Source organism: Zalophus californianus, chromosome 10 (assembly GCF_009762305.2).
Source record: "Zalophus californianus isolate mZalCal1 chromosome 10, mZalCal1.pri.v2, whole genome shotgun sequence".
In the NCBI taxonomy this organism is placed as follows: Eukaryota; Metazoa; Chordata; class Mammalia; order Carnivora; family Otariidae; genus Zalophus; species Zalophus californianus.
Genome location: NC_045604.1, coordinates 103,261,290 through 103,287,293, shown reverse-complemented (window position 1 = coordinate 103,287,293; position 26,004 = coordinate 103,261,290). Strand labels below are relative to the sequence as shown.

The following is a 26,004-nucleotide window of genomic DNA, read 5'->3' as shown; positions in this document are numbered from 1 at the left end:
TTCCTGGGGCTCAGGGTGGTAAGAGAGTGCTCCAGCCCCACACGCACCCCCTTCCGTCTCCAGGGGCAGGGGTGAGGTAGGGTGGGGCCAAGTGCAGACACAGGTCTTCAGCCCTGCCCTGCTCGCACCTGCCTTCCGTGGAAAATCCCAGAGAGGTCCAGGACCTCCTTCTTGCTGGGGCAGCCCCAATGCCCACCTGCCAAGAGGACAAGGAGCCAGACGCCCGAGGCTTGTGGAGGGACGCTGGGCAGGTGCCCTCGCTCCTGCTGCCAGGGGATCCGGTCTGGAGGCATCAGGTCCTGGGCTTCCAGAACCAGGCAGCCCTTCCCGGGGGGCGGGGGGGTCATGTCCACAGCAGGGCTCCAGGCTTGGGGAAGGGGCTCTGTCCTGGTCTATGGGTCCTCCTGAACCCCAGGCCCACCTCCGCCAGAGGTCTGGGGAGGAATGGTGGGCGTAGTAGCCGGTCTCCGAGATGGCCCCTGAGACCTTGACCTTGAGTGGTCTCCTCCTGTGTCAAATCAGAGCTGGGCTGTACGGCCACAGCGTAGGGGGGCGGGTGATGGTGTGTGGATTCTGAGGCCAAACCATTTTGGCTTCTCCCTTGGCCCTCCCATCCCTTGCTCTGGGGGAAGCCAGGCACCCTACAGCGAGGAAACAACCCCGCGGGGAGACCCATGCCGAGAGGAACAGGCTTCCTGCCAACAGACAGGGTGAATAAACCGCCTTTGGATGTAGATCCTCCGGTCTCGGCCAAGACTTCAGATGGTTGCAGCCTCACGAGGGGCTCTGAGCCAGAACTGCTCAGACTGCTCCCGAATTCCTAACCCACGTAAACCGCGACACACACGCAGTCATTTGTAAAGCTGTGAAGCTTGGGGGCAGCTTGTTACGCAGCACCAGATAACTATTACAGCCCCTCTCGCTCTGGGGCGGGTGTTTCTTCTCTCAGGCTCTGGGTGTTGGGCTGGAAGGCTTGCTCTCCTTCCTCCAAGCCCCCCAGCCTGAGCTCCCCCAACCCCGACCACGGCTCAGGGAAAGGAAAGACTGCAGATGTCGTCCCGGGTCAGCCCCAAATCAGACACTGGTCAGCCAACATCCATTTTTGTCTCCGTTTTAATTAACACTTTACAAAGTACAAAATATACTGTCTTTTTGGGGGGAACATTAGGTACTTTTTTTCTCTCCGTCATACAGTACATGAATCTCGAGGGTTTTGTGTGTCTTCAACAAAGAGGGGAGAAGCGTGAGGGCCCTGGGGCGTCGGGTGGCCCCGTGCTCCCCCTTGCCCAGAGCTTGGGACAGATGTAAGTGCCATTGCTACTGCTGGTGACCCGGGGCGTGCCAGGTGAGGGCCAGACCCCCAAGGCGAGGCCCTGGGCAGGGCAGAGTCCCCTCAGAGCCCCATCATGCGCCCAACATCTGCTCACCCCCATCTCAGGATAACGGAAATAATTTTGGCATAGAGCAAGAGGAGGACTTGGGATTTTGTTTGTTGTCCGCCCCCTCCCCCCACCCCATCCCGCCCAGCTGGGGACCCAGCCCTGCTCAGTTCTTCCTGGATCATTTTCTGGATAGGTAAACTGAGGCAGAGGACAGGAAAATGCACCGGGCTTGCCCTCTGTCTTGGGACCCGAATTGGGCCCATTCCTCATCCCCCACCCTGGTCTCCCAACTTCACTGGATGCTCTTCGCAGAGGACCCCCAGCAGGTGAGGGGGCGCCCGCACCCGAACCCTCTCCCTGCAAATACTGTCTTCAGGACTGGACGCTTTTGAAGAGCTGGCCCCCTGGGGCCCCTGCTGGGGGCACCTCTGCCCCTCCGAGCAGCTTTAACAAGGTCAAGGGACGTGGGGCGGTCCCGAGGGCGAGGCCTGCCATCCACGCACTGTCAACCCTACTCCGTGTGGCCCACGGGTGACAAGGCTCCCGCGGCCTCAAAACACTGAACGAGCCAGGCCCGTGGCTCGGATCTGGGCTCTGCACGGAGGCGCTCGCACACACACGGATGCGTAGGACACAACACACCGCGGCCAAGCACACAACACTGTCCTGACTCCCGGCCTTCTCCCCCCGACCTTTGATCCAAGAGCCTCAGCCACGGATGCCACGGGCCAGGCCGCAGGCCTCTCCCTCTGTCCCAGGGCCACTACCGGTGCCATCGGCGCCAAGGACAGCCGGCTGCTTGGCCAACACCTCCCCCACCTGGGCCTTGCCTTCTCAACAGAGCAGGTTTCATATAGGAGGCCGTGGATGTCAAAGCTGAAGGCCACGGCCCACCCTGTGGCTTCCTCCCAGGGTCTAAGGATAGAGAGACAGTGAAGCTTGCCCTGGTGTTGCCTCCAATTTGAAAACGAAGGGGAGAAAACTAGCTGAGAGGAGCTCTGAGATGTAGGAAAAGGTATACAGGGGTCAACTCCCCTCAGGACCACCCGGCCTCTCGCCGCAAGCCCGCCCTCGGCTGGGCTGACCGGCCGTGGCCACCTTGGTTGGCTCGGCACCTGGCAGCCCCTTTGAGGGGAGGCTACTGCCCTCTCCAGGCCGAGCCCTTCCCCCAGCACAGCATCTAGGAAAACCTGAAAAGCCAAAACTCGCGTCTTTGGGGGTGGGGGGGGAGACTCCATTATCCTCCCCCCTCAAGCTCTGCTCACCGGGCCAGATGCCTGCTCTATTTCCCAGTGGCTGTGACCAGCTGCCCCCCTGCCCCCGCTTACGGGGGACACAGGTCTATGGGGGGGGTTCCGCCTACCTCCCACTCAGGTTTCACTCAGGAAGTGGCATCAAAAAATCCTGGGTCTCAGAGCACAGGAGTGCTCTGCTGACAGCTGGGAAGTCCTCAAGGCCCCTCTTAGCCCTGGCTGGGAAGGGCCCAAGCTGTTCCCACGTGCAGGTCCAGAGGCCCAGAAGGGTGGCCCAGGGACTTCTAATGGTGAGCCTGAGAAATGCAGCCAGGAGGGATGGGTCGGGGTGGGGTGGGGGTGGGGGGCGAGGTCATCTTTGGCTATCAGGCGACTGGTGCCCTTGGCTTGGGACTGGGGCCTCACCCTAGCCATCAAACCAGAACCTTCTCTCCTGACCTCCAGGCCCATCCTCTGTCACCTCACAGGGGACAAGCCTCGCCAGACCACGCATCTTCTTCTGGACACCACACTGGTCACCAAGGCCATGCTGCCCGATGGGGGAGACCACGGCAGGCGGCTCTGGGTCCCACTAGGGGCCCGTGGCCTGCAGTTGGTGGGAGGGGGAGAACGCTGGTGCTTGGGAGACTCTGGACCCCCTGGATCCCGGGGTGGGGGAAGTCCGCACACCTCTCTAGCTTGGATGTGTGCCCTGGGCTTTGGAGACCCCCCCCCATGGAGGAAGGAGGCGCAGCGCTGGCCCCGCCCACCTCTGCTGGGTCGAGATGGGCTGCTGAGGGAGAAAGCTGTTTCTCAGGAACCAGAGGAACCCACCCTGAGGGTTGAGCCACAGAGACGGGGGTGGTCACGCTTCTCTGTAGCGTGCAGGGATGGGGCAGGCGAGGGGCAAGGGGTGGCCTTTAGCTGGTGTGGGCTTTTCTTACCAGGGGGTGACACAGAGGCAAAGCCACACACACCCAGAGCCCAGGTGGCAGGCCTGGGGCCACCACTCACTCCTCCTCTCGGCAGCCTTGCTCAGGAGCCCCATCTCCCTGCCCCCGCCACGGGCCCGGCCAGCCAGAGCCAAGAGAGCCTCGGCCCTGTGGGCCTGGAGACCCCCCACAACCCAGCAAACCGGGGCGGGACATTCTTCCCCCCAAACTGCCGTGGAGACCAAGTCCCTGTGACTACGCTCCTCACGGGTACGCAGACAGCAAGAGGGGAGCGGGGAGGGGAAGCTCCAGGTGGCCACTCGGGCCCAGGCCTCGCCCAGCCCCTCCTGGACACAAGGTCAAGGGCACTGGTCCTTTTCCTGGCTAGACAGGGCCAGTCTCCAGGAGGAGGCCTGGGAAAAGACCCTGCGGTTTCTAAGCTTGCAGGTGAAAAAGACGCAGAACAACCATGTAGGGGTGCGGGGGGGGGGGGGACGCTGGGCGGAGAGCTGGAGCGGGACCACCTCCCTGCCTAGGTCTTTGGGCTCACGGCAACGGGAAGAGGGCCTTTCTGCTGTGGAGTCAGAAGAAATGCCAACACTCCTCCCTCCATACCACCATCCCCCAGACCAAACAAGGGTGTCCAGGGGCCTTGGCCATGGAAATGCGGGTGCGGGATGGGGCTGAATCCAGCTTTCCGGGGGCTCCGCTCTTGGGCTGCTGGTTTTGTTTCTCTCTCAAGTCACGGCTTCTCTGATAAGGTATTGCCTATATACTTGATTTAAAAATATACGGTGGCTCAAAACGTGCCTGTGTGCGGAGCAGACACGGCGGGCGGAGGCCCTCACGCCCACACATGCGCACACACAGTGGGGTCTGCGTCCACGTACTGTGCACACACGCGTGTGCATGCCCACACAGCATATATTAACATATATATTGCTCAAGTATATATGCTATTTACAGTATATATCTATATCAACATAAAACACAGGTATTTATAGGTGTGTACAATAGATACGTTCTCGGGGGGGGTCTGGGTAGCACACGTTTCTGGGGTCACGGCGCCGACACACTTGCTCGGCAGGGAGGGAAGGCGGAGAGGTGACACCATCAGGGGACCCGACAGGAGGGAGTCTGGAGAGGCGCGCCACGGAAAATCAAGGCCTTCCAAGGAGAGAGAAAGGGGACTCAGGGCTTCGGGTCCCTCCCTGCCCGTTCGGCCGCCCCCGTTTTGGAGCCAGCAAACAGTGGACACGTTTTGGTTGTTTTGGAGCTTTGTGCAAAATGAATTAACTTAAAAAAAAAGAAGAAGAAGAAGAAGCGGGTTCCTAATCAGTGCTTGGGCCCTGAGCATCTTCAAGGATCCAGACCCACGGCTCTTCCGTGGTGGGCTGCCCGGGCTTGGAGGGTCCCACAATGCTGGGAGAAGGTGGGGAGTGGGGCTCACACAAGCCCTTGGCCTAAGGGAACGTCCTTTCTCCTCTGAGCTTCTCAGGAACGGCGCCGAAGTCAGCCGCGCTGCCCGAGGAAGAGCATCAGGGAGGGCGGGAGCCTCAGTGGACCCTCTGGTCCAGCTGACTTGGGAGCCACCCCCGGCTGGAGGGGGAGCACGGGGGGCTCACCCCATTCTCCCTGGCCAGCCTCCAGGGGTGCAAGGCCACCTCAGCTGGCCTGCCACCTGACTGCCCACTGCCCTGTGGTCTTTGGGTCCCCTCTGATGTTCAGATGTTCAGACATGGCTCCCTGGGCACCTGTCAGTGGGGCTGCATGCGCAGCTCCGTGTGGGGTGCCCCGGGGGGACCCCTATCTTGCAACAGACCTCTGAAGCCAGCTTCCTGCTCCAAAGAGAGGGCCAACACTCCTGGGACACCCCCCAATTCTCATGCCTGTCCCTGGAGCCACAGGGCGCCAGCTGAGTGATGCTGAGCCTCTGGGCCCCCCGAAAGAACTCAGTAGGCCCCGTCCCCTGAAAACTGCAGCCTGGGCGCAAATATATTAAATAAGAAACTAAAACGTACGGTACAGTTTTCTCTATTAAGGCTCAGATAAGCTGCCCCCCAGGTCAAGTACTCATGAGTGCCACAGTCCCCCAGCTGAGGGGCGGACAGGCAGGTGAGTCGGGGGCCAGAGGCCTTCCACATCCCCCAAAAGTTGGGCAGGGGAGGGGGGCAGGATAACGGGGGAACCCTGTGCTGGTCTAGTCAACTGCTGGGGAGTGGGGGTGACGCAAGAAACCCCAGGTCCAGAATGCTGGGAATGCCCCCTCCTTGGGGAAAACCAAGGCTCTGCCTTGCCCAAGTAGGGTCTGGAGAAAGCAACAGGGGACAGGCGCTCGTGCCCCAGGCTGGTGGGTCTCCTGGGAACCGCCCCCAGGCGTGAGTGCTTACGGTGGGGAGGGTCTGGACAGGGCCCCCTTGGCAGTCTTGCTGGGAGTCAGGGCAGAGGCCCTCCGGACGGCAGGCGGAATTTGGGGTGGCACGGGTCCTCCCCAGCTCGGGGGCCCCACCCAGGCTTGTCAGAGCTGCCCCAGCCCGCGACCCAAGGGCTGCCCACTGGCCTCCACTCTGCGGGAACCAGCCCGGAGCTGATGGATCCAGAGACCAGCGACCACAACATCCAGCCCCCGGTCCTCACGGGGGCCTCCCCCGGCTCCGTGAACTCAGCCTCGTTCGGCGAGCTCCCCAAGATTACACGAGGATCAGAACCCCATTGTCTCGTAGGAGGCCCCTACTTCTTTCAGCATCTGCCCCCAGCTATGGGTGAGGCCAGGTGGGAAGGTAGGTGGGCTCGTGAGCTCCCTGGGCCTCGGACACAGTTTTCTGGAGAAGGAGTGGGGGGAGGAGGAGGCTAGGGGTTCTCTGGAGGGTCTGGGGGCTCCAGGAAGGCAGGAGGGCACGGGGAGGTCTTGGCTTGGGCCCCGGGCCTGGCAGGGGAAACAATCGGGGGTGTCTCCCAGAGGCCCCTTCTTGGGGGCCCCTGGGGCCGATTTTCCAGTCTGTGAGAAATACTGTGAGAAGAATCTTCAGGGTAGGGGCCGGGCCCAGGCCTGGGGGGGCAGACAGGGAGGAGCAGAAGAGGCCCTCCTAATGCTTCTCTGCTTGGCTGACTTTCAGGGCGCTGATGACGGCGCTGATGTTCTCCTCGGGCACCTGCGAGGGGGCAGGGGGAGGCAAGAACCCGTGAGCCCCGAACCGGCAGCCCTTGCCCGGGGGGGCGGGGCCGGTGCTGGACACTCACCAGCGCGTGGTCGAACTTGAAGGTACTGATGTAGTAGGCGGGGATGTCTGCAGCAGCTAGGGGCTCGGAGATCTGGGCCACGATGCCACACTCATCTGGGGACACAGGCGGGGGGACCATGCTCAGCATCCTCGGCCAGTCTCCCCCCTGCCCCTGCTGCCAGGGCCTGCCATGCCCCCACGATTTCCCAGGGCTCCCACCCCTCGCCCTGAAGGCTTAGTGCAGAGGGCCCTCCACCCAGGAGCCTTCTCTGACCCTCCCTGGCCGGCAACGAGCTCTGGTTGGCAGGGCTCCGCGGAGCCCAGCTCTGTCCAGCTTTGGTCACCCTCTGCCTGCTCCCGACTCCTCTTCCCTGCCATCTTGCGAGTTCTCTGAGACAGAGCCGGATGCAGGGTGGCCAACGGGAGGACGTGGGTTCCGGCCCTCTTTCCTGTCGCCCTCTGACTCTCTTCTAGCCAGAAGACTGTGGTCAAGTCACTTCTGCTCTGTGAGCATCGGGTTCCTCCTCAGAGTCCCCACTGGGTGATGACCTCTACCTGGTCCTAAAGGTAGTGCCAGGCATCTGCGTGGGGCCGGAAAGGGCTTCTTTCCCCCTCTCGACCTCCAAAGCAGGTGTGCATCCTCTCCTCACCCCTGGCTCCCTGCCTGATTTGAAGGCACCACGCAAGGCTTCCTCCTCCAGGAAGACCTCCAGAGTCTGCGGACCGCTCTGTGCCACCAACACGACCCCTTCCCCCCAAGCCACTATTCTGATTTTGACGACGATGCCTTTTCCCAACGCTGTTCCCGACCGGGTGGGAGAGTCCAGATCGGGTCGCCAGCTCCCTGTGCACTTCTGAGGCTGGAGCCTGGGAACCGGCCCGGGCTCCACCCCTCCATCTCCCATCGTCACCCCCTCCAGCCTCCCTTCTGCTCCTTCACTCCCTGGCCCCAGTCCTGCTGCCATCAGCCCAGCCCTGGACCTGCGTGGGGACTCTGTGGGCTTCTCAAACTCCTGCTTTCCGCTTGGTCTGCCGGGCCCTTTGGGTGGCTGGGCAGGCCCGGGGTCCGTACATCTGGTGCCCATCTGTCTGCGCCACCACGTGGTGGAGACTCGTCTCCTAAGATCCTTTCGCTACAGACACGACTATTCTGATAAAAACGGGGGTAAGAGATTGCAGTCGAGAACGATGCCTTTCTGACTTCGGGTTGGGACCCACCTATCATGTCAGTTCAGAAGGCTGGCGACCTGCACTTTATAAAGCGACAGGATGGCTAAGGGGGAAGCCCAGATGGCACACACAGCACAGAGCTGGACCGGGGACGGTTCTGGAGCTGTTCGCACGTAGGCGCGCTGGGTTCGGAGGGAAGTCGCGTTTACTCCGAACCACGCTCGCGAACATACGGAATCTGCCGGTCTCGGATCCTGCAGATTCTCGGCAAGCTCTCTTCCTTGCAGGGCTATTTATAGCCGTCAGGGTGGCTTTAGAGGCCAGGCTGTCCAGCGCAGGCAGCTCCAGCTGTTGGCTGGGAGGCGAGCGCGGCCACGGCGCACACCCGTCTCCTGGCTGCCCGCGCACGGGGCGGCCGACACAGAGGCCCGATGGCTACACGTCTGGATTCCGTCCCCATCCCCTTTCCTCCTCCTTCATCGGGACTTTCTGTGGTTGCATTAGAGACGGTATTCTGATGGACGCAGTCTCCTGGTGGCCCCCCCCGCCGCCCGCCAGAGCTCTGCCACTCCCCCCTCCACCTCCAGACCCCTCGGTCCCGCATCAGGACTCTGCCCCTCTGCTTGGGGCGACCTGGCTTTAGAAAGGCACCCTTTCTACCTTTGGACCCTGCACCTGGGCATGGCCACCTGGAGCCACGTGGGAGGCTCAGTCGGTTAAGCGACTGCCTTCGGCTCAGGTCATGATCCTGGAGTCCTGGGATCGAGTCCTGCGTCGGGCTCCCTGCTCAGCAGGGAGTCTGCTTCTCCCTCTGACCCTCCCCCCTCTCGTGCTCTCTGTCTCTCATTCACTCTTTCTCAAATAAGTAAATAAAATCTTAAAAATGAGCGGAACTGGGTGGACCCGTCCACCTGCAAACTTGTCCACAGGCAGGTGAGGCAGGAGGCAGATCCTGGCTCCCTCACCCACCCTTCGCCCCCAGGTCAAAATGCCCTGCCACCTCCATCTCCCGTCCTGGGAACTGAGCATCCAAGGGCTGACATGATGGCCCCTGGAGCAGTCTGGGCTTCACCGGGAACGTTCTTCATTCACTCCATCTGTGGGAAATCAGCGTTCACTGATCCCACCAGGGCTTGTGGAGGATGCTTCCCAGAGACGACCAAGAGCCTCTCCCGCGTTCCAGCTCTGGGGTCTGGAAGTCCCCAGGTCTAGCTTAAGGAAGTTATTTCTGATCGGCCCCTCACTGACAACGGGACCGGTGACCGCCACCCAGCCCCGGGCGAAATCGGTGCCACGCGGCCCTGCTAACTACCGAGGACTCCGAGCCCCGGGGCCCCTTGGAACACGCTCGTGGACAAAACTCGCTGCCAACGACACTGTTTGGGCAGCTGTGGAAACCGAGACTAGAGACTCTTAGGGAATCTCTGCGGATGTCCTCCGTACGATCAGGTCACCGCTATGGAGGAGAAGCTGTTCCTTCCCAGGACAGAAATGGGGAGGTATTTTGGGGTGAGTGCTGGGGTGCCTGAGTCTGATGGCAATTGCATTTATTTACGTGAAGGGCACTCATCAGAATAATACCCATTGCCTGTGAGCAGCTGGGACTAACGGGTGACTTTTTCCTTTTTGATTTTTTTTTTAAAAGCAGACTCTACGCCCAGCACGGAGCCCAATGGCAGGGCCTGAACTCACGATCCTGAGATCATGACCTGCGCTGAGATGGAGAGTCGGCCGCTTGGCCGACTGAGCCAGCCAGGCGCCCCTTCCTTTTCAACTTGTATTGCGCCCCCTAATGTGGTAATAAGCAACAGGAATGCAATCTCTAGTAGGGGAGAAATAAGAGCACTTTGGCTGAAGACCCGCACCTCAGGTCACTCGCTGGTCAAGGGCCCGTGGCGGTGGGGACGTCGGCTCCCTAAGCCTCAGCCTCCCCGTCTGTACCGCAGGGTGAGTGAGCCCGGACGGACGGCGCTTGGCGATGCTAGGCCCCCGCCCGCCGGTGTGGTCCCCGCCCTGCCCCCCAACCCCGGAGCTCACCAAATCCCAGGGGCTGTCCTCCGATCCGCACCATCTTCCAGAGCTCTCCAGATGCGCTGGTGAACAACAAATTACTAGGGAACCTTAACAAGGAGAGAGAGACAAACCCCAGAGGCTGACGTTAGTCGTGGTCCCTTGGTCGGAGCTGTGGCTGCCGTCAGAGCCCCCTCCTGAGCCCCCCTCATGTGGGGGGGAATGGAAAGGCAGGGCTGGGAGTGGGCTTTGGAACACCTCCCCCCCACCAGCTCCAGAGAAGGGGCTGAGGGACCAACAGCGCCCCTACGGCCCCGGGCCTTCGAGCTGAGTGTCGTCCGGAAGTTGGGCCACTCACCTCTGCTGCGTCTGCACGTCCATCACCAGGGAGATGTAGCCCTCAATGAGGGAGAAGGAGAAAAAGCGGATGTGGCCACAGTCGTCCCCGGCAGCCATGGGGTCCTTCACTCTGGGGGACGGGGGGTGGCATGGTGAGGGATGCAGTGGACCCCCGCCACACCCAGACCCCCACGCAGCCTGCCCGCCGGCCCACCAGCCCGGGAAAGCCGGGGCCAAGTCCTGGCCCTGACCCTGCCCTGCTGGGTGACCCTGAACCTCTGCTCCCACCCTCAGTCTCCCCATCTGAGATGCGCACAAGTCCACGGCATCCACGGAGGTGAGTGCCACACTTCACGGAGCCACAGACCCAGCCGGCCCTCGGTGCAGACCACCCCCGCCCCTTGCTGGACAGGGTTTCTCTGTCCCTGTGCCGACCCACAGCTTGGGGCACAGTGTGTGGTCACTGCCAGCTCACCGGCCCCTGGTCCCACCACCCTGCTAAAATCTGCTCCGAGGTAAAATGCAAAGCCTCTTGTCTGCCGAATGAAAACCCCCAAGCTCCTGGCTCCCCTGCTGACCCGGCTTGCCCTTGGAGCTCAGGGGACAGTGAGTGGGGTGCTCATTTCACGGACATGTGGCCCTGGGGCTTCACCAAGTTTTGGCGTTCTCAGAGTGCAGCTTTTGGGTAGGGCCATGATCCGTCCCCCCACCCCCAGACTAGCTTCCAGGGCAGGTGGCAGCTTTTGTGTCTCCCCACGCAGACTGGGGCTCCCAGGCAAAGTTGTGTCCCCTTGGCCCACCCTGCAGCCTCTCACGTCCCAGGGGGCCGTACCCGTTGGAGTAGAACATGACGTCCATGAGAAGTGTGGCGACCGCAGGAAGCGTGTCAGGGTCCAGGCTGGTGACACAGAACCTGTTGCTTGGGCTGGACAGAGGGTGGATGACAGGCCTCTGGACTGCGAGAGCAAAGACAGGGGGCGCTGAGGCCAGAGGAGGAGAGGTGTGGGGCAGGAGGAGGGCCCGATGAGGGGTGGGGTCAGCAGGCAGCTGCTTTGGGGGACCTGCCCCTGTATCTTCTACAGCCTCCAGTACCACCCACCCACCCACCCAGCCTCCGGTACCAGCCACGGCTCTCCTGATTCTCCAGGCTCACTTACAGACCCCCGGGCCTTTGCACATGCCTTGCTGTCTGCCTGGAATGAAAGACCTTTCCAACCCCTACCACCAGGCTGAGCTCCTACTGGGACTCCAAGCTTCAGTTAGAGAGTGGCTGCCTCTGGGAGGCCCATCCTGATACCCTGGGTGGGTGAGGAGTGGCCTCTGGCCATCACCAGCTGTGTCCATGTCCCCTGCCCTTGCTAGACCTCGAGAGCAGGGTCTGACCAGGACTGTCACACACTGTGTATGCCGGGTGCTTAATGAATGCTCTGAGAACGGGGTTGCTCTGGGCTAGGCCCTGGCCACTTCTCGAGGTCTGCCCTGCACAGAGCCCCCTCAACTCACCCATCTTGGGCTTCACGAAGCCATTGGTGATGCCGAGGTTCTCGGCTGCTACCGTCTCGCCATTGACAACCCGCAGGATGGTGAACTCTGATGACAAGGTGTGAGTGACAAAGGGCAGGTCCCGTTCGCGCACCTGGGGACGGGGAGTCAAGGATGTGAATGTCCCATGATCCCCGGGGGGGCACCGACCCCCTTGATTCTGAGATTTTGAGCCCAGAACCAGCTTCCCCCGTCCCTCCCGCCATGCTGGTGGGGGATGGGCGCCTGGAACCCCTGCGGGCCCTGTGACCAGACACTCTTGCCACCCCTCCCCGCACGTGCTCCCAACCCTCACATCCTGGCCTCCGGGTCGAACCCAGCACGGTCTGCAACAAACAGGCGGTGCGTGGGGCTGCATGGAGCCCCATGCTGACACTTGACCCATGACCCCGAGGTACCCTTGACCTCCCTCTGAGCGGGGCCCCGGCTCACCAGGATGAAGTCTGTCTGGTAGGTGGAGAGCATGAACACAGAGATGTTCTGGTCGGCCAGTGGAGCGATGACCGACTTGGCAATCTTGGTCACGCCGATGGGCTGCGAGCTAGAGAAGCTGCCCCCGCCCGACACCACGTTCAGGGCCAGCCAGGTGGCGTCTGCCACGCTCAGGTGCTCCGAGGAGGGCAGCTCTGCAGGGGGAGGGAAGGGGATGACACATGGAAGGCGGGTCTGTGACTGGTGGGTCCTCCAGGCAGGGGACAGGGCAGGTTGCAGGGATTGGGACAGAGGTGCAGTCCAGCCGTGGGACCCCGGCCAGTCCCTGCCCTCCGGGCCTCGGTGCCCTTATCTGTCAGAGGAGGATGGAATCAGAGGTCCCACCCTGGGAGGACCGAGCAGGGAAGGCCCTCAGAAGACCTCAGACATGCCTGACCACTTGGCAGGGCAGGAGCCTGGGCAACAAGTGACTTATCTGTGTTGGGCTTCTACCGTCTCACCCATGAAACAATGGGTGTTCAGCCGTGAGTAATGATTTTATTTCCAGTTCCCACCACCCTTCTGGCTGTCAGGGCCTGCCCTCAAATGGGTGGAACAGGCCCCCTGGTTATTTTATTAAGATTTACTTATTTCTTCGAGAGAGAGAGTGAACGAGCGTGTGCACGGGGGTGGGGGGGGCAGAGGGAGAGAGAATCTCAAGCAGACTCCTTGCTGAGTGCAGAGCCCAACGTGGGGCTCGATCTCACGGCCCTGAGATCACGACCTGAGCCGAAACCAAGAGGCAGACGCCTAACCAACTGAGCCACCCAGGCGCTCCCCGCTTCCCCTTGGTTTTCATACCGGTTCCCGGGAACCTCTCAGGGGGGCTGGGGGGTGGAGGGGAAGCCAGGAGACAGGGTGGAGGGCCCGGGATTTCTCTCCCGGCTTCTGTCAGACCTGCACTCTGGAAGAACACGCGGCTCCAGGAGGGCTCCGCAGGGTGCCACCTTTTGGCAACAGTGACTGTCACCCAAGTCCCTCCTCCAGAGAGCCCAGGGATCCTGGGGTTGGCGTTGGTGGGGGCAGAGTGGAGGAGGGTCAGAGTTTCAGCAATCACCAGGTCTCCTTGACTAGCTCAGAAACAGTCGGAATCCGCATGCTCACCTGCTCTACCTGGTCCTGCAGAGAGCATGCAGGGGAGCTTGCCCGGGGGGCGGCAGGACACAGGTACGCGCATGTGCACGCGTCTCCCCCGACACAGGCCGCGCGTGTGACTCTCTTTGCATCACAGGTGCCTGCTCACACACACCCTGTGTCAAGACTGTCATTCCCACCATATGGGGGACAAACCAGTGCGCCGAGGGGGCCGGGGATCTGCCCGAGATCCCTTAGGGAAATAAGAACCAGGACTCAAAGCCCGGTCTGGCCCCCGCCCAGGTAGGGCGGGGGCCAGGAAGAGGGGCCCAGACCCTGGCAAATCAGGGAGACTGTGATGATGATAGTGTCACCCCGGGGAAGGCAACGTGGCTTCTGAGGAGGAGAAACTGAGGGAGGCCCCACCTGGGCTCCCACCTGCCTAGCTCCAGTCGCCCCATGGTAACCATAGCCTGGCTGCCCGCTGGTCCTGCTGCCTCAGAAGGGACCATCCCAGCCAGGCTCGCTAGAGGGGCAGGCGGCTTCCCAGAAAAGGCGAGAGGTTTGGGAGGAAGAGCAGGAGGAAAGGCATTTAAGAGGCCCTGGGCCTCGGGCTTCTGCATCTAGTCTCACTGTCACCTGGGTGTCGGAAGAAAAATAGTCTGACCACCAGAGGAAACTCCCCAGAACCAGGAGCTCAATTCTGAAACTCTAAGGGGCCTGGACCCGGGGGCAGCACTATGAGCCCCCCAACCCTGCCACCTTCTGCAGAGACAGCCCCAGGAGCCACCGAGGGCTGGGGTACCTTGATGGTCCAGGCTTGTTAGATGGTCCGCCCAACGCTTCCTGTGTTCCCGTGCGCTGGGTGTGAGCCCCACAGCCCCGACAGCGGCCAGCCATCATTTTAACATATTTAATGATGAAAGTTTGAAAATGCCCCTTTCCAATAGGGCAGAAGCCCTTCAGCCTTCTTGGGAAAATTCTGGAGAGGTCAATTATATCTTATGTCGCCACATGCTAGCATGAGACCACGTCACCGTTTGTGAACCGGCCATCTGCCTTCCCTGCCAGGTTCCTCTCGACCCAAAACCACCCAGTGGCTTCCCTCGTCCTTCGGATAAAAGCCAAGGTCCTTTTCCCAAGAGAGCTCTTCTGTGCAGCAGTGGGGAGGGGTCTACACCTGTGCTGCCCAAAATGGTAGCCGCTTGCACGTGGCTTCAGAGCAGACAGAAGAAACGTGGCTAATGTGACAGAAGACAGAAGATGGTACGTTTTATTTCATTTTGATTCATTTCGCTTCTGACAGCTGCGTGCGTGTTGAGTGGCTACCGTGGGGGGCGGTGGCCTCGTCTGCTTTGTCCTCGGCCACTTTCAGCACGTGGCGCACAGGGGTGTGAGACAAGGATGAGGGACGGGGGCAGCCCGCCCCGCCTCTCTGCTCGGTCCAGGCCCCATGGTCCCACTCATCTACCTTCCCGGCTCGCCGCCTTCCGCCCAGCTCGGTCGCCCTGCCAGACCCGAGGTGGGGGGTGGCCTTCACCACCATCCCCTGCTCCCATACCCAACTTCCCAGGATCGGGCCAAGGGGCCCCAGGGGGAGCGGGTGCCATTCCCAGCCCCGGCCCACCAGTGGGGATGGAGCAGTTCGCTGCCCGTCAGCTTACGGGCGCACAACGGGCCCTGTGAAGTCAGCCCCTCTCCCATTTGGCAGAGTAGGCAGGCAGTGGGGGTCTTGAGAGCGCAGGGAGGTGGAGGGCAGAGTACACAGGCTTCGGGCTGGGACGGCGACGAACTGCAATCCGGGCTCTGTCCTCCCCGGCGGAGGCTGCTGGGAAGCTGTGGCAGATACGGTGGGGAAGGCGTGTCCCCTCCGAGTCAGTGAAGTGCTGGGGTGTGTGCGTTTTTAAGGGGTGCTGGTATAGCCAAGGCTCTCCTCTGGGGAGTCTCTTGGCGGGTTTGGATGAATCCCAGGGAGAAGCCCAGGCCTGAAGCCAGCTGAAAATGGGGACATGGGATGGTGGGGGTTGGGGGAGGGGACAGAGGATTTCAGGTCAGTCCAACTGTTGACCAGTCTGGGCAGCGGGTCGGCCGGGATGGGCCTGCCTGCCCTGCTCCAGGCCTCAGGGCTTGCCGCTCCTGGCTCTCGGCCCCGGAGAGAACCCACTGATGGTGGGCGGCTTCAGACCAGTGGTCACCCCCTCTGATACTTCCAGAAGTGCGAGCCTTGTCAGAAGAGCAAAAGTAGCTGGAAACCACAGTGTTTGCTGCTTCTGGCCCCTGGGACCTCCAATACCGGGGTGGAGGGGTGGGGGTGGGGGGGCGGAAGGCCTGCCTGGGGCCCATCTTCACCCCGGACCAAGCCTCGGGGTGCCTGAGGTTCCACTTTGGGGCTGTGGGGATGAGCTGCCAGGAGGCTGACCAGGAGGCAGTGAGCCTGCCCTTCCCTAGAGGAAAAATGGACCCATTCCAAGACCAAAATGGATTATTTCTGTCACCGCACATAGTACAAGCCCCTAAAAATAGCCTGTCGGAGCTGCATATGCTCTGTGGTAGTGGAGGTTAACGGTGTCTTGTCACCCTCAGCCACAGACTGGGGCGGCTCTGTGGCTAGGTGGAACCCCCGCGTCCCCCCGCGCTGCCCTCCTCACTGTACCCAACCCCCCTCCCCAGGCCTCCCCTGTTCCAGCTGCAGGACCCGCGGGTCCCTGCGCTACACGGCTGCATGCCCCCACCCAGCCTGTGCTTCTCAGGCTTCTCCTGCCCAGGCCCACAGCAGGGTCAAGAGTCCTGGGGTCAGGCGGGTGGGTTTAATCCTGCCTCGATGACTCTGGGCAAAGGCAACGCCCCTCCGTTTCTTAGTTGCAAATGCAGAATGATGAAATCAGGATCAGCTCCAGAAGATGCTTTGAAGGATTAAATGAGATAATCCCCATCAAGCGCTTAGCTAAGTGCCTGGCGTCCAAGTGCTCACCAAATGCCAGAGCTTTTTCTGTTAGTACACTGCTAGTGGAGTTTTGCTGGTTTCTCAATGGCAGTTGGGTAACATGCATCAAGAGCTGTATAAATGCGCAATTTTGCTGCAAAGCAGTCGTTAACACGTGGGGCAGAGACAGACTCACGGGCAAGTGTGCGACCCAGAGGGATTTCAAACGAACACCTGGGTGCTCCCGAAAATCCAACAGCACGGCCAGGCAGAGGAACTACGGCTCATCTAGGACAGAATGATGCCTATCGAGCGCATGCGCATTGGGTGGCCACGTGGGCCCCTTGCAGAAGGGACAGGTGATGCTGTGTTTGGGGAGGAGGCCCCGGGGAGCCATGAAGCCGCAAGAGCTGGATCCGAACCTGGGTCTTCTCATCCTAGGCCAGGGTGAGGCCGGGAGTCACTTCTCAACGACATCCTCCCCCCACCTTTTGACCAGCATGTGTGCGAGAGACGCTACACTCCCATAAATGTACACGGTTTTTCTCGGGCAGTAACAGATAATTCAAGCAGCCTGGGTGTGCTGACCAGGAATCACCACCTGGACGTGAGACCCCTACCCAGAAGTCACGGGGTTAAGGACCCCTCCTCTCAGCCCCTGCTGGCCGTATAATTTACACCTGTTTTCCCCGGAACCCCCTTCCCCAGACTGAAGACACTATTATTGCTCCGGCCACCGGAAAAGGTTTGGGGAGAGGCCAGGCGATTATTAATGGCTCCAGGGAATGTCCGGGTTTCAGGATTGTGGGTAATTCCCTCCCTGGGTCCGTTAGGGTCTCAGCCTGGGCCTAAAGACCTCACTTTGGACAAAGCCTGCTTATTCACTCCCCTACCCTCCGGGAGGCCCCCACCTCACACTCTCTCCCCTCCCGCACACTCACCCCGGGTGCCTCTTCCTGAGTCCAGCCCCAGTGACGACTCTCTCCAGCTCAGCAACCTTCAATGGCTCCCTACTGCCTGCAGAATAAGGTCCAAACTGACCCTGCTCACCTCTTTTTTTGTTTGAACCTACATTTCCAACTGCTTTTTGGACCTGGTCTCTGCTTCTGCTTCTATATTTACCCATACACCCCCACCTGACATGCTCTCTCCCTCCTCAGCCCTTCAAGGGCAGCAAAAATTGCCTCCTCCAGGAAGCTTTCCCTGACTACATAAGCTCCCCCCAAAGCCTCCTCTTCTGAGCTCCCCAGAAAGGGACATGCTGAAGGCTCACCAGTTCTTCCAGACCCAAATACAGTGTGAGGCTCCCTGTTGATCAGCAGTGGCGCTCAGGAAAAAGGCCCAGGTAAATTCAGATTTGGAATCTTTCTTGATTCCCCACTCTGTCCTTACTGCACCAGCCTCCTTACTCGGCTCTCTCCTCCAGGCAAGCCCTTCAAGATCAGGTGAGACCCTTCACTGGCTCCCCCTTGCCTCTGTCTCTCCTGGCCTCCCTTGTCCCATCTCCTTCTTGCTCTGTCTTCTCACCTCCAGTTCCCTGGGAGTGCCAGGCAACCCTCCATTCTGGAAGCCTCCCCACTCCCAACTTCCCAGGTTCCACGAGGTGGGCTCATTACTCATCTAGTTGGGTTTGCCTCGAGCACTGCCTCTTCCGGGAAGTTCCCTCGGACTGCACTTCTGCCAGCCAGGCTGGGCACCACTCTCTATTGCTAATATAATTCTGGCTCCTGTGTTTCTGTCCTCCCAGAGGTGTAAGCTGCCCCCTGGGGGCAAAGACTGGATGGCCTGCACTTCTGCGCTCCCCAGCCTAGGGCCCGGCCCCTGGAAGCATCCAGAGAAGACACCAACCGTGAGGCCTCGGGCAGGTGAGAATGGTCTAATACGGTGGCCCCCCGCCGTCAACTTGCCCTGAGAACCACACAAACAGCTTCTGACCCTATAACGCCAGGTCTCAGACCCCATTTTAGGAATCAGCCTGGAGTAAGAATAAAGGTCACACGTTTCAGGAGTTCATAAATTTATCCCTGGAGAACCAGGAAACCCCACCTGGATTCTAAGCGTAGGGGACCAGGCAAGGAGGCAGGCCGCATCCACCACGACGTGGACCGTGAGAGGCTGTGATATCACAGGAAACGGTACGTTACAACATCAGGTGCAAACATCTCTCTCCAGAATATGATCGCGCGCAAATTAAAAAGAGACAATTTGTGCCCAGTAAAATTGGAAAGAGAAACACGAAAGAGGGACCGGGAGTTGTCTTTGGGGCGGAAGAGGGTTTTTATAAAAATGTGGAATCTGCTGCACTCTCCGTAGGCTTGTAAGAACGGAACTGAGGGGCTCGGAGGGAACGCCAGCTCGGGGGGGAGCCCCGCTCCGTGGCTTGTGAGCCTGGGCATGTGACCTCCCCTCCCCTCACAGCTCCCCGCCGGTGTGCTGCAAACACCACCACCTCCTCATAAATCAGCGTGCAGTGGTCAGCGCAAACAAATGTTCGCTGTTGCCTTAGACCAGGACCAACATAATGCACCTTACTAAATAAAACTGAGAGGATGGGGGGGAGGCAGGGCACAGGGAGAGAAGAAAACAGACTCTCTGCTGCCTTTCTAACCCACTCGCTGGAAGGAGAGGGGGTGAAAATAAGGCAATGGGTGGGGAGGCAGAAATAAGGCAGTGGGCGGGGGGCAGAAATAAGGCAGCGGGCGGGGGGCAGAAATCAGGCAGCGGGCGGGGGGCAGAAATCAGGCAGCGGGCGGGGGGCAGAAATCAGGCAGCGGGCGGGGGCAGAATAAGGTGGTGGGCAGCCCACACTGACCACAGGCCACAGTCCAGCCGAGCCCGGGTGACAGAAGCACTTACCTAGGAACCCCTCCTCATCAACAATGATGGTGTAATCCTCCGGCGTCTCAGTCAGACTGAAGAACTTGCACCTGGATGGTGGATGGACAGACAGAGAATATTGCTGTTAGTCCCACTTCAGACCTGGCAGGACCCTGTGACCCAGCGGCAGGTGACTCGGTTTACCCAGAGCTCTGACCCCAGGCTGCTGGGTGACCTCCAGTAAGCTGCGTATCTCTCCCTCTGCTGCCCTCCAGTTCCGACTCAGGAGGTCTCAGAGGGGCTGGTTGTCCCCTCTGCAAACCCCAATCTTTGTGAACCCCTGAGCTGGCCAGCCTCTAAAGCCCCCATACAGCTCAAGGGTCTTCGATCCCACTTTTTCCCAGGGGAAGCGGCAGCTGAAGGGTGGCTCTGGCAGGGAGAATGTAGGTGAAGTGTCTTTTCTGTGGGCCCCCCCACCATGTCCCGACTTCTGGGCCTCTGTTCCTGTCCCCCCCACCCCCTGCTCCCAGGCCCTCTCCTCACCAACTTGAGAGTTCCCATGGTCATTTAAGACCTAATTCAAGTCACCCAACCAGCAGCCCAGCCTTTAGGGTACTGTTCTTCCTTGCACGAGAAAGAGGTGTGACTGTCGGTGCCATTTGGGGGGGGGCACGGATCCCTGAATTGCCCCCCCATCATCTTTGGTAATTCTGGCTTAGCCTGGGGTGTACATTGCTCATTTCTGCCCCAAACGAGCCCATCGATTTCCCGAGGTCAGGGGCTGGCACTCACTCTGTCCCTGCGTGTCTTGTCCCCGAGTCTGTTCTTAGTGCCTGGCAGACACGCGGGGCTTTCTGTGGCCAGGTGAGGGGGGGTCACCGCCCCTCACTGCCTGTCTCCCTGTCCCTCATCCAGCTAGAACAGTCCCAGAACCCCTGCAGGGAGAGATGGCATGCACAAGCCACATGCAGGAAACGGCCTGTGGTCATTTATCTGATGTCACTGTGGCTCTCGAGCTTGGGCTCCGTGCCCAATGTGTAAAACCCATCCATCACGGGAAGCCCTAACAGCAAGAGGTCCAACAAGTAACCCCAGCAAGGGCCCAAACAGCATTTCTACAAAGGTTCAAATGGAAAAGAATCTCGGAGGGGATGCAGGGTTGCAGGGGATGGGGTGGGGGGCGGGGATGGTGCTTCAACCCTCAGCTGCCCTGCAGCACCAGAACCCGGCCACACAACCTTCCCTTATTTGCTTTATTCTTGAAATTTTTCACAAGGAATGAGAGCAACTGGAATCGAAAGGAATGCAAAATGGTACAGCCATTTGGAGGAGGTTGGCAGTTTCTTACAAAGTTAAAACATATGCAGACCACACGGCTCAGCAACCCCACTCTTGGATAATCACGGGAGAACTGAACACCAAGGACCACATAGAGACCTGCATGCAGACGTTTATGGCCTTCCTTTGTGATCGCCCCAAACTGGGAACACCCCAAATGTCGGCCCTTCACCTGGAGAACTGGATACACGGCGGCCCACTGGCCCCACGGAATACTGGTCAGCACTCCAAAGGGATGAATTACTGGTTCGCGCAATAAGGTGGATGGATCGCGAGTGCGTTTCGCTAAAGTTAAAGCCAGACTCAAAAGGTTACATATTGTCTGATTCCATTTCTAGGACATCCTGGGACTCTAAGGACAGAGAAGGGATTCATGGTTGCTATGGGTTGGGTTGGGGTTGACTTTAGAAGGGCATCAGGAACTTTTTGGGGTGACAGGAGGGCTTGGTACCTTGGTTATGGTGGTGGTGGTGAAGAGCATGTTTGTCAAAACTCAAAGAATTATACCTTAAGAGGGGTGAATTTTACTATACGTAAATTATCCCCCAATGTACTTGACTTTATTTTTTAATTCATTTTAAAAAAGATTTTATTTATTCAACAGAGAGAGAAGGTGGGGGGCGGGGTGGGGAGAAGCAGGCTCCCTGCTGAGCAGGGAGCCAGACATGGGGCTCGATCCCAGGCCCCTGGGATCATGAGCTGAGCTGAAGGCAGATGCTTCACCAGCGGAGCCACCCAGATGCCCCATCAATGTACCTGACTTGAAAGAAACTGCTTGAGCCAGAGTCGTCAACGAGGTGGCATGCTCCTCCCCACTGACATTCTGCTCAACCAACAGCACACACTCTTCAATCTCCCTCCAGCTCTTTGGCCTTCAAATCACATCTCTGTCCCTGTCTGTCCCCTACCCGACTTGCAATATTGCCCGGACAAATGAAATCTGTAATTGCTCGGGGACAATAGCAAATTATAACCTCAGAAAGCCAATCACCGGTCTGGCCTGGCTCCTTCTTGGGGACCCCTGTGCACCCAGAAAGAGCCCCGGGAGCCCCCGCTCCCCCAGTCACGAGATTGCCACGAACAGGTTCTCACTTGGTGTGGGGAGTGGCCAACCAGTTATCTGTGATGGGAAACAGAGATGGCACTTACGCCCTGTGCCCTCTTGTCTGTGAGGGATGTTCCAGAAATAGACCATATAAATCGTCCCAGAAGGCATAACCCCCAGCAGAAGGCAGCCTCAGCTTCTGTGTAAATGGGGTACAAATATGCTCTTGATGTGACCCGTCGCCTGGGGTCGAGGGCCCCCGAGGCCCGGCTGTTGGATATGCATCTTGAAATGTGCGCCTTGGTGTGTGGGCAGGCCCCCAGGAGGGCGAGTCAGACCGAAGGGCCAGCAACCATTGCTCTGGTCAAACTCGGGGAGTCAGGCCCCCTGCTGCATGTCGCTAGCCCCACCTGCCTTACCCCCGCCGCCCAAGTTGCTCTCAAGTCTCCCCCCTGCCTACCACTCCCCTCCACGTGAACGCCTGCCTTGGGAGACCATACCAGCCTCCTACCTCGTCTCACTCCCCCACTCTTGGCCTGCCTCCCCGTCTCAAGCCTCCAAAGGTTGGCAAATGGTCTTTCCACTGCCCAGCGCACCCTTCCCTCTTCTCTGGCTGGAGACTTGCTGCTCATTCTCCAAGACCCAGTTTAAGCATCTTCGTTGGGGTAAAGCCTTTTCAGATTGGCGCTGACCGCTCCATCTCCCTCACCTCCCACCGTAGGGGTGTGGCCCTCCTTGACAGCCTACAGCCTTATGTTACGTCTACAAAAGGACATTAAAGACACCATGGACAGGTATGTCACAACTCACTCATGTCACAGTTTATGTGAAGTATGCCCTTATAGTTGAGCAGTGCACAATCTGTGCAACTGTGCATGATGGTCCTAGGTGTTTTCCACAACCTATTACAAATACTCATTCTCCCCAGCAGACCATAAGCTCTCATTGGCAAGGACTATAGATTCTCTGTACATACACCTAGTACCTGACACAGGCTGGGAATAGAATCAACACTCATTGTCCAACGAGCAAAAAAGTGGGACTATGGCCACAAACTTACCCCCAAGCCAGCGAAGCCCTGATCAGACAAACCCTCCTGGCTCTTTGTGGGGCACTGCTTTAACTTAGCCCTCCTCTGGGAGATGCTAAAGTCTCCAGTCCCAACCTTCTAGTGAGTCATGGCTAGAGCCACACTCCAGATGCTTGGGCCCCCCGTGTTTGTGGCCTCTCTGTACATTGTCTATGAGGAGCTGGAGAGAGAGGACCAAAACCCGGCAATTAGCCAGCCTCTGTTCAGTGCTGTTAGGAAACCCGAGGAGGAGGAGGAGAGCGGGGTGCCCTCTGGATGCCCTCATGGTACCCAGGAAAGGGATGGAACAACAAGGAAAATAAAGCAGGCTGGGAAATTGTGAAGACCTGCATACTAGTCCCAACTTGGCACCTGGGGGTGGTGAGCCCTGGGCTGCTTCATTCCTCTGTACAGTGAGGGTGGACTGGTTCCCATCAGCTCCAGCTTGGGTCACATGGAACCCCGCAAGCTCCACACTAGGGTGACCTCAAGGGGCCTGGCCAGGAAGGCACAGAACCATGGAGTCTATGTGGAAAACATCTTTTAAGGGCAGGCAAAATCCCAACCAGCTCGGATTAGAACCCAAGACAGATCTGCTGTCCAGACAGCTGGGCGGGTGGGGTATCACAGCTCTGGGGGCAGGGCTCATTCATCTCAGGGTCTCTATGAAGAGTGCGCTCAGAGTTTGGGCAGTGCACAACCCATGCAACCGCGTGTGACCATTACCCAGCAGGTTCTGCTGGAGCCATCAGGTAGACAAGAACTTAAAACTCTACAGCCCTGAGCAATGAAGGCGGGAGACTGGGGAACAGCAGCCTGTGGATCATGCAAGTCTCCCATCCAGGGGGTGCCAATGCATCACTGTGCTCTGCTGAACAGAACAGGGGGTACTAGAGGTAGGCAGCCCATACCAGGAAGCCTGTGTCTGTTCAGAGCCTCATGGCCAACACAGAGCATGCCCAGAGGGACTTCAGGGGGATTCCAGGCTGTGCCCCTTTCGGCCTGGAGGAAGAGTCCAGCCGCCACCTTTACTTCTCCGTGGCAGTTGTGCTCCATGGGATGGAAGCAGTGCTGCTTATGGCTGTGTGACCTCAGGTAAGTTGCTTAACCTCTCTGTGCTTCGGTCTCCTCATGTATACAATGGGGATGATAACCCTACTTCACAGGGTTGTTGTTGAAGAAACACCAATGAGTGAAGACCCGGTGTAACTATAGTTAGCACTCAACACATGTTGGTTATTTATTCTTGGACGGCAAAGGTAGCTGACGGGGAGGTCACAGGGAGGCCGGCTTGTATTCCCAGTAAAGAGAAACTAAAGCCAGCTAGCTACTGAGAACAGTGGGCTGTCGGTTCCCCGAGGGGCTGAGCCCCATGTGCGTGGGCTGCAGGCAGGATGGGGTCTCCATCGGGAGGACGGACTGAGCCACCTTTGAGGTCCCGTGCGGGGCCGGCTCTTACACACTTGACCCTCCAGGCATCAAGCTTTGCCTGAAAAGTCTCCGTCCACCTAACCAGTGGCCCAGCCCCCACCAGGGAGCCAGCATGATGGGTTACGACGGAAGAGGCTCAGCCCGAGATCCCCAGTGACTGTGCCGGAGTCAGACCCGCAGCCCTGGGCCTGACCCCACCCCAGCTCCCTGACACGCCACACAGAGGCCGAGGGACCTTCACAGACAACCGGCGTGTCTGAGCAGTGGACCTGGGAGATCGGGGGAGCCAGGGAGGTGGGGGCCCCTGTGGGCATGTGTCTCGCCTTCTCCGTTCAGCTGCTGGCCAGCAGAGGGTCCCGGCAGGCTGTGCCCCGCCCCCCCCGTGCGGAGTCCCTAGCCGAGGACCTGAATCTAGGGCAGGTGGGAGATGGCTGTGGGAGCCAGACCCTGTCTGGGACTGGAGCCCGCTTCCTGCAGGGTCATGATGGCCCGTGTCAGCCAGACCCTGCCGGCTCATCACAGAACAATTGTAGACACTTCGGGATGACAGCCCGGCCAGCCGGGGAACCACGGTCTTCGTGCACACCGGATGGGCCTTGCACACAGCGCTGAGAACAGGCATCCAGCATGTTCCAGGGACCTGTGGACACACTGTTCTCAGTCCTTTGTTCTACTGGGGTCTCTGAATGCCCACGGGCCCGTTTTCAATTTCAGCCTGGGAAGCCGGGAGTGTTTCTCGCCAAGGGTAGCCCATTGGGCTCGGAGCCCGGGGGGGTGGGCCACATCTCTCCCTGCAGCAGGGCGAAGGGGGAGGGGCCGGGGCCCGCCACCTGCCCCTGCCCCGCCGGCCCCAGCTGGTGGTGCGGGAGCCTTCCACGCTACACAGTGAGCGACAGGCGCGCTGGCCTCACGCTGGTCCAGGGCTTTTCTCCCCAAAGGAAAGCCAGGCGGATGGCGTGTGCCAGGCTTTTTTTTCTTCAACCGGCCGTAGCCTTTTTACTTCCTCCTAGGTCTTCGCTAGGTCTCTCGGGTTATTTACATTTCATTTCTACTGTCTTTGGCATCTGGAGGCTGCCGTTTCAAGTTTTAGGTAGAAAAAAGGCCCTGCGTCGCGTCTGTGACTCGAAGGGTAAAATCCCGAAAAGGGGTTTCTTCTTCTGTTAAGATGGAAAAAAAAAAATCTGCTTAGGTCACGGGTGGCCAGGACAATGACCATGTGGGTCGTGGTGCTCGCAAGGTCTAGGGTGACACACAGAGGCGGGATGGCAAAAAGGGGGTGGGCAGGGCCCAAGGAGGAAGCTCCCAGACTCAGGCAGCAGCTTAATTCAGCGGCGAGATCATTCAGTCATTCAACAAACCGATCATTAAGCACCTGTATGTGTCAAGCACTGTGGCAGGTGCTCGGCGACACACCTCCAAGAATCAGACAATCAGGGTTTACGTGGAGGGATGGAAAAAACAAAATAGTGCATCAGACGGTGGTGTGTGCCGCCGAGCAAATAAAAGTGGAGAAGGGGCAAAGGCGCTGGAGGGACAGGGGGTGTGAATTCCGACAGAGCAGGGCGTGGCTGCCAGGGGCTACGGGGAGGGGGAGACAGGCAGCAGTCACTGAATGGATAGAGAGTTGCAGTTTGAGATGATGGAAAAGTTCTGGAGAGGGATGGCGGGGACGGGTGCCCAGCAACGTGAATGTGCTTAATGCCACCAACAGGTGCACTTCGGAATGGCGAATATGGTCAATTCGGTTAGGTCTGTGTGCCCACGAGAAAAAGGGAAATTGAGCAGGTACGCGGAAGGTCCCCACAGGACCTGTGGGGGGAGGGCGAGCTGATGTGTCGCTGTCCCAGGAGTGGCCACACACCAGGAGGGACAGAGGCCAGAGGGGCTGAGTGGCGGGGGAGGGACGGGTCACAGGGGAGGGAAGATGACTGGCGGCCGCTGTAAGGGATGGGTGGAGGCCCTAAGACCAAGGAGCCACCAGCTAGAGCCGACGGTGGTTTGGCCCAGG

The 26,004-nt window shown here is 59.4% G+C and overlaps 2 protein-coding genes across 3 annotated transcripts in view; one reads left to right on the top strand and one right to left on the bottom strand.

The window, feature by feature from the left end:
• Positions 1-1,095: 1,095 nt before the first annotated feature.
• The window catches only part of CASTOR2 (cytosolic arginine sensor for mTORC1 subunit 2), a 51,471-nt gene continuing 26,562 nt past the window's right edge, over positions 1,096-26,004 (bottom strand). For both annotated transcript variants that reach the window (XM_027612559.2, XM_027612560.2), the window contains 8 exons: positions 19,153-19,223; positions 12,261-12,454; positions 11,790-11,922; positions 11,119-11,242; positions 10,306-10,416; positions 9,975-10,057; positions 6,787-6,881; positions 1,096-6,698 (listed from right to left, as the gene is read on the bottom strand). In XM_027612559.2, the coding sequence (XP_027468360.1) occupies positions 6,633-6,698; positions 6,787-6,881; positions 9,975-10,057; positions 10,306-10,416; positions 11,119-11,242; positions 11,790-11,922; positions 12,261-12,454; positions 19,153-19,223 (877 nt within the window). In that variant the 3' untranslated portion in view covers positions 1,096-6,632. The remainder of the gene's footprint in view (positions 6,699-6,786; positions 6,882-9,974; positions 10,058-10,305; positions 10,417-11,118; positions 11,243-11,789; positions 11,923-12,260; positions 12,455-19,152; positions 19,224-26,004) is intronic.
• LOC113932964 lies at positions 3,133-4,117 on the top strand. Its single transcript, XM_027612558.2, has one exon. It carries the CDS (start codon positions 3,162-3,164, stop codon positions 4,080-4,082), a length of 921 nt encoding a protein of 306 aa, XP_027468359.2. The 5' UTR covers positions 3,133-3,161; the 3' UTR covers positions 4,083-4,117.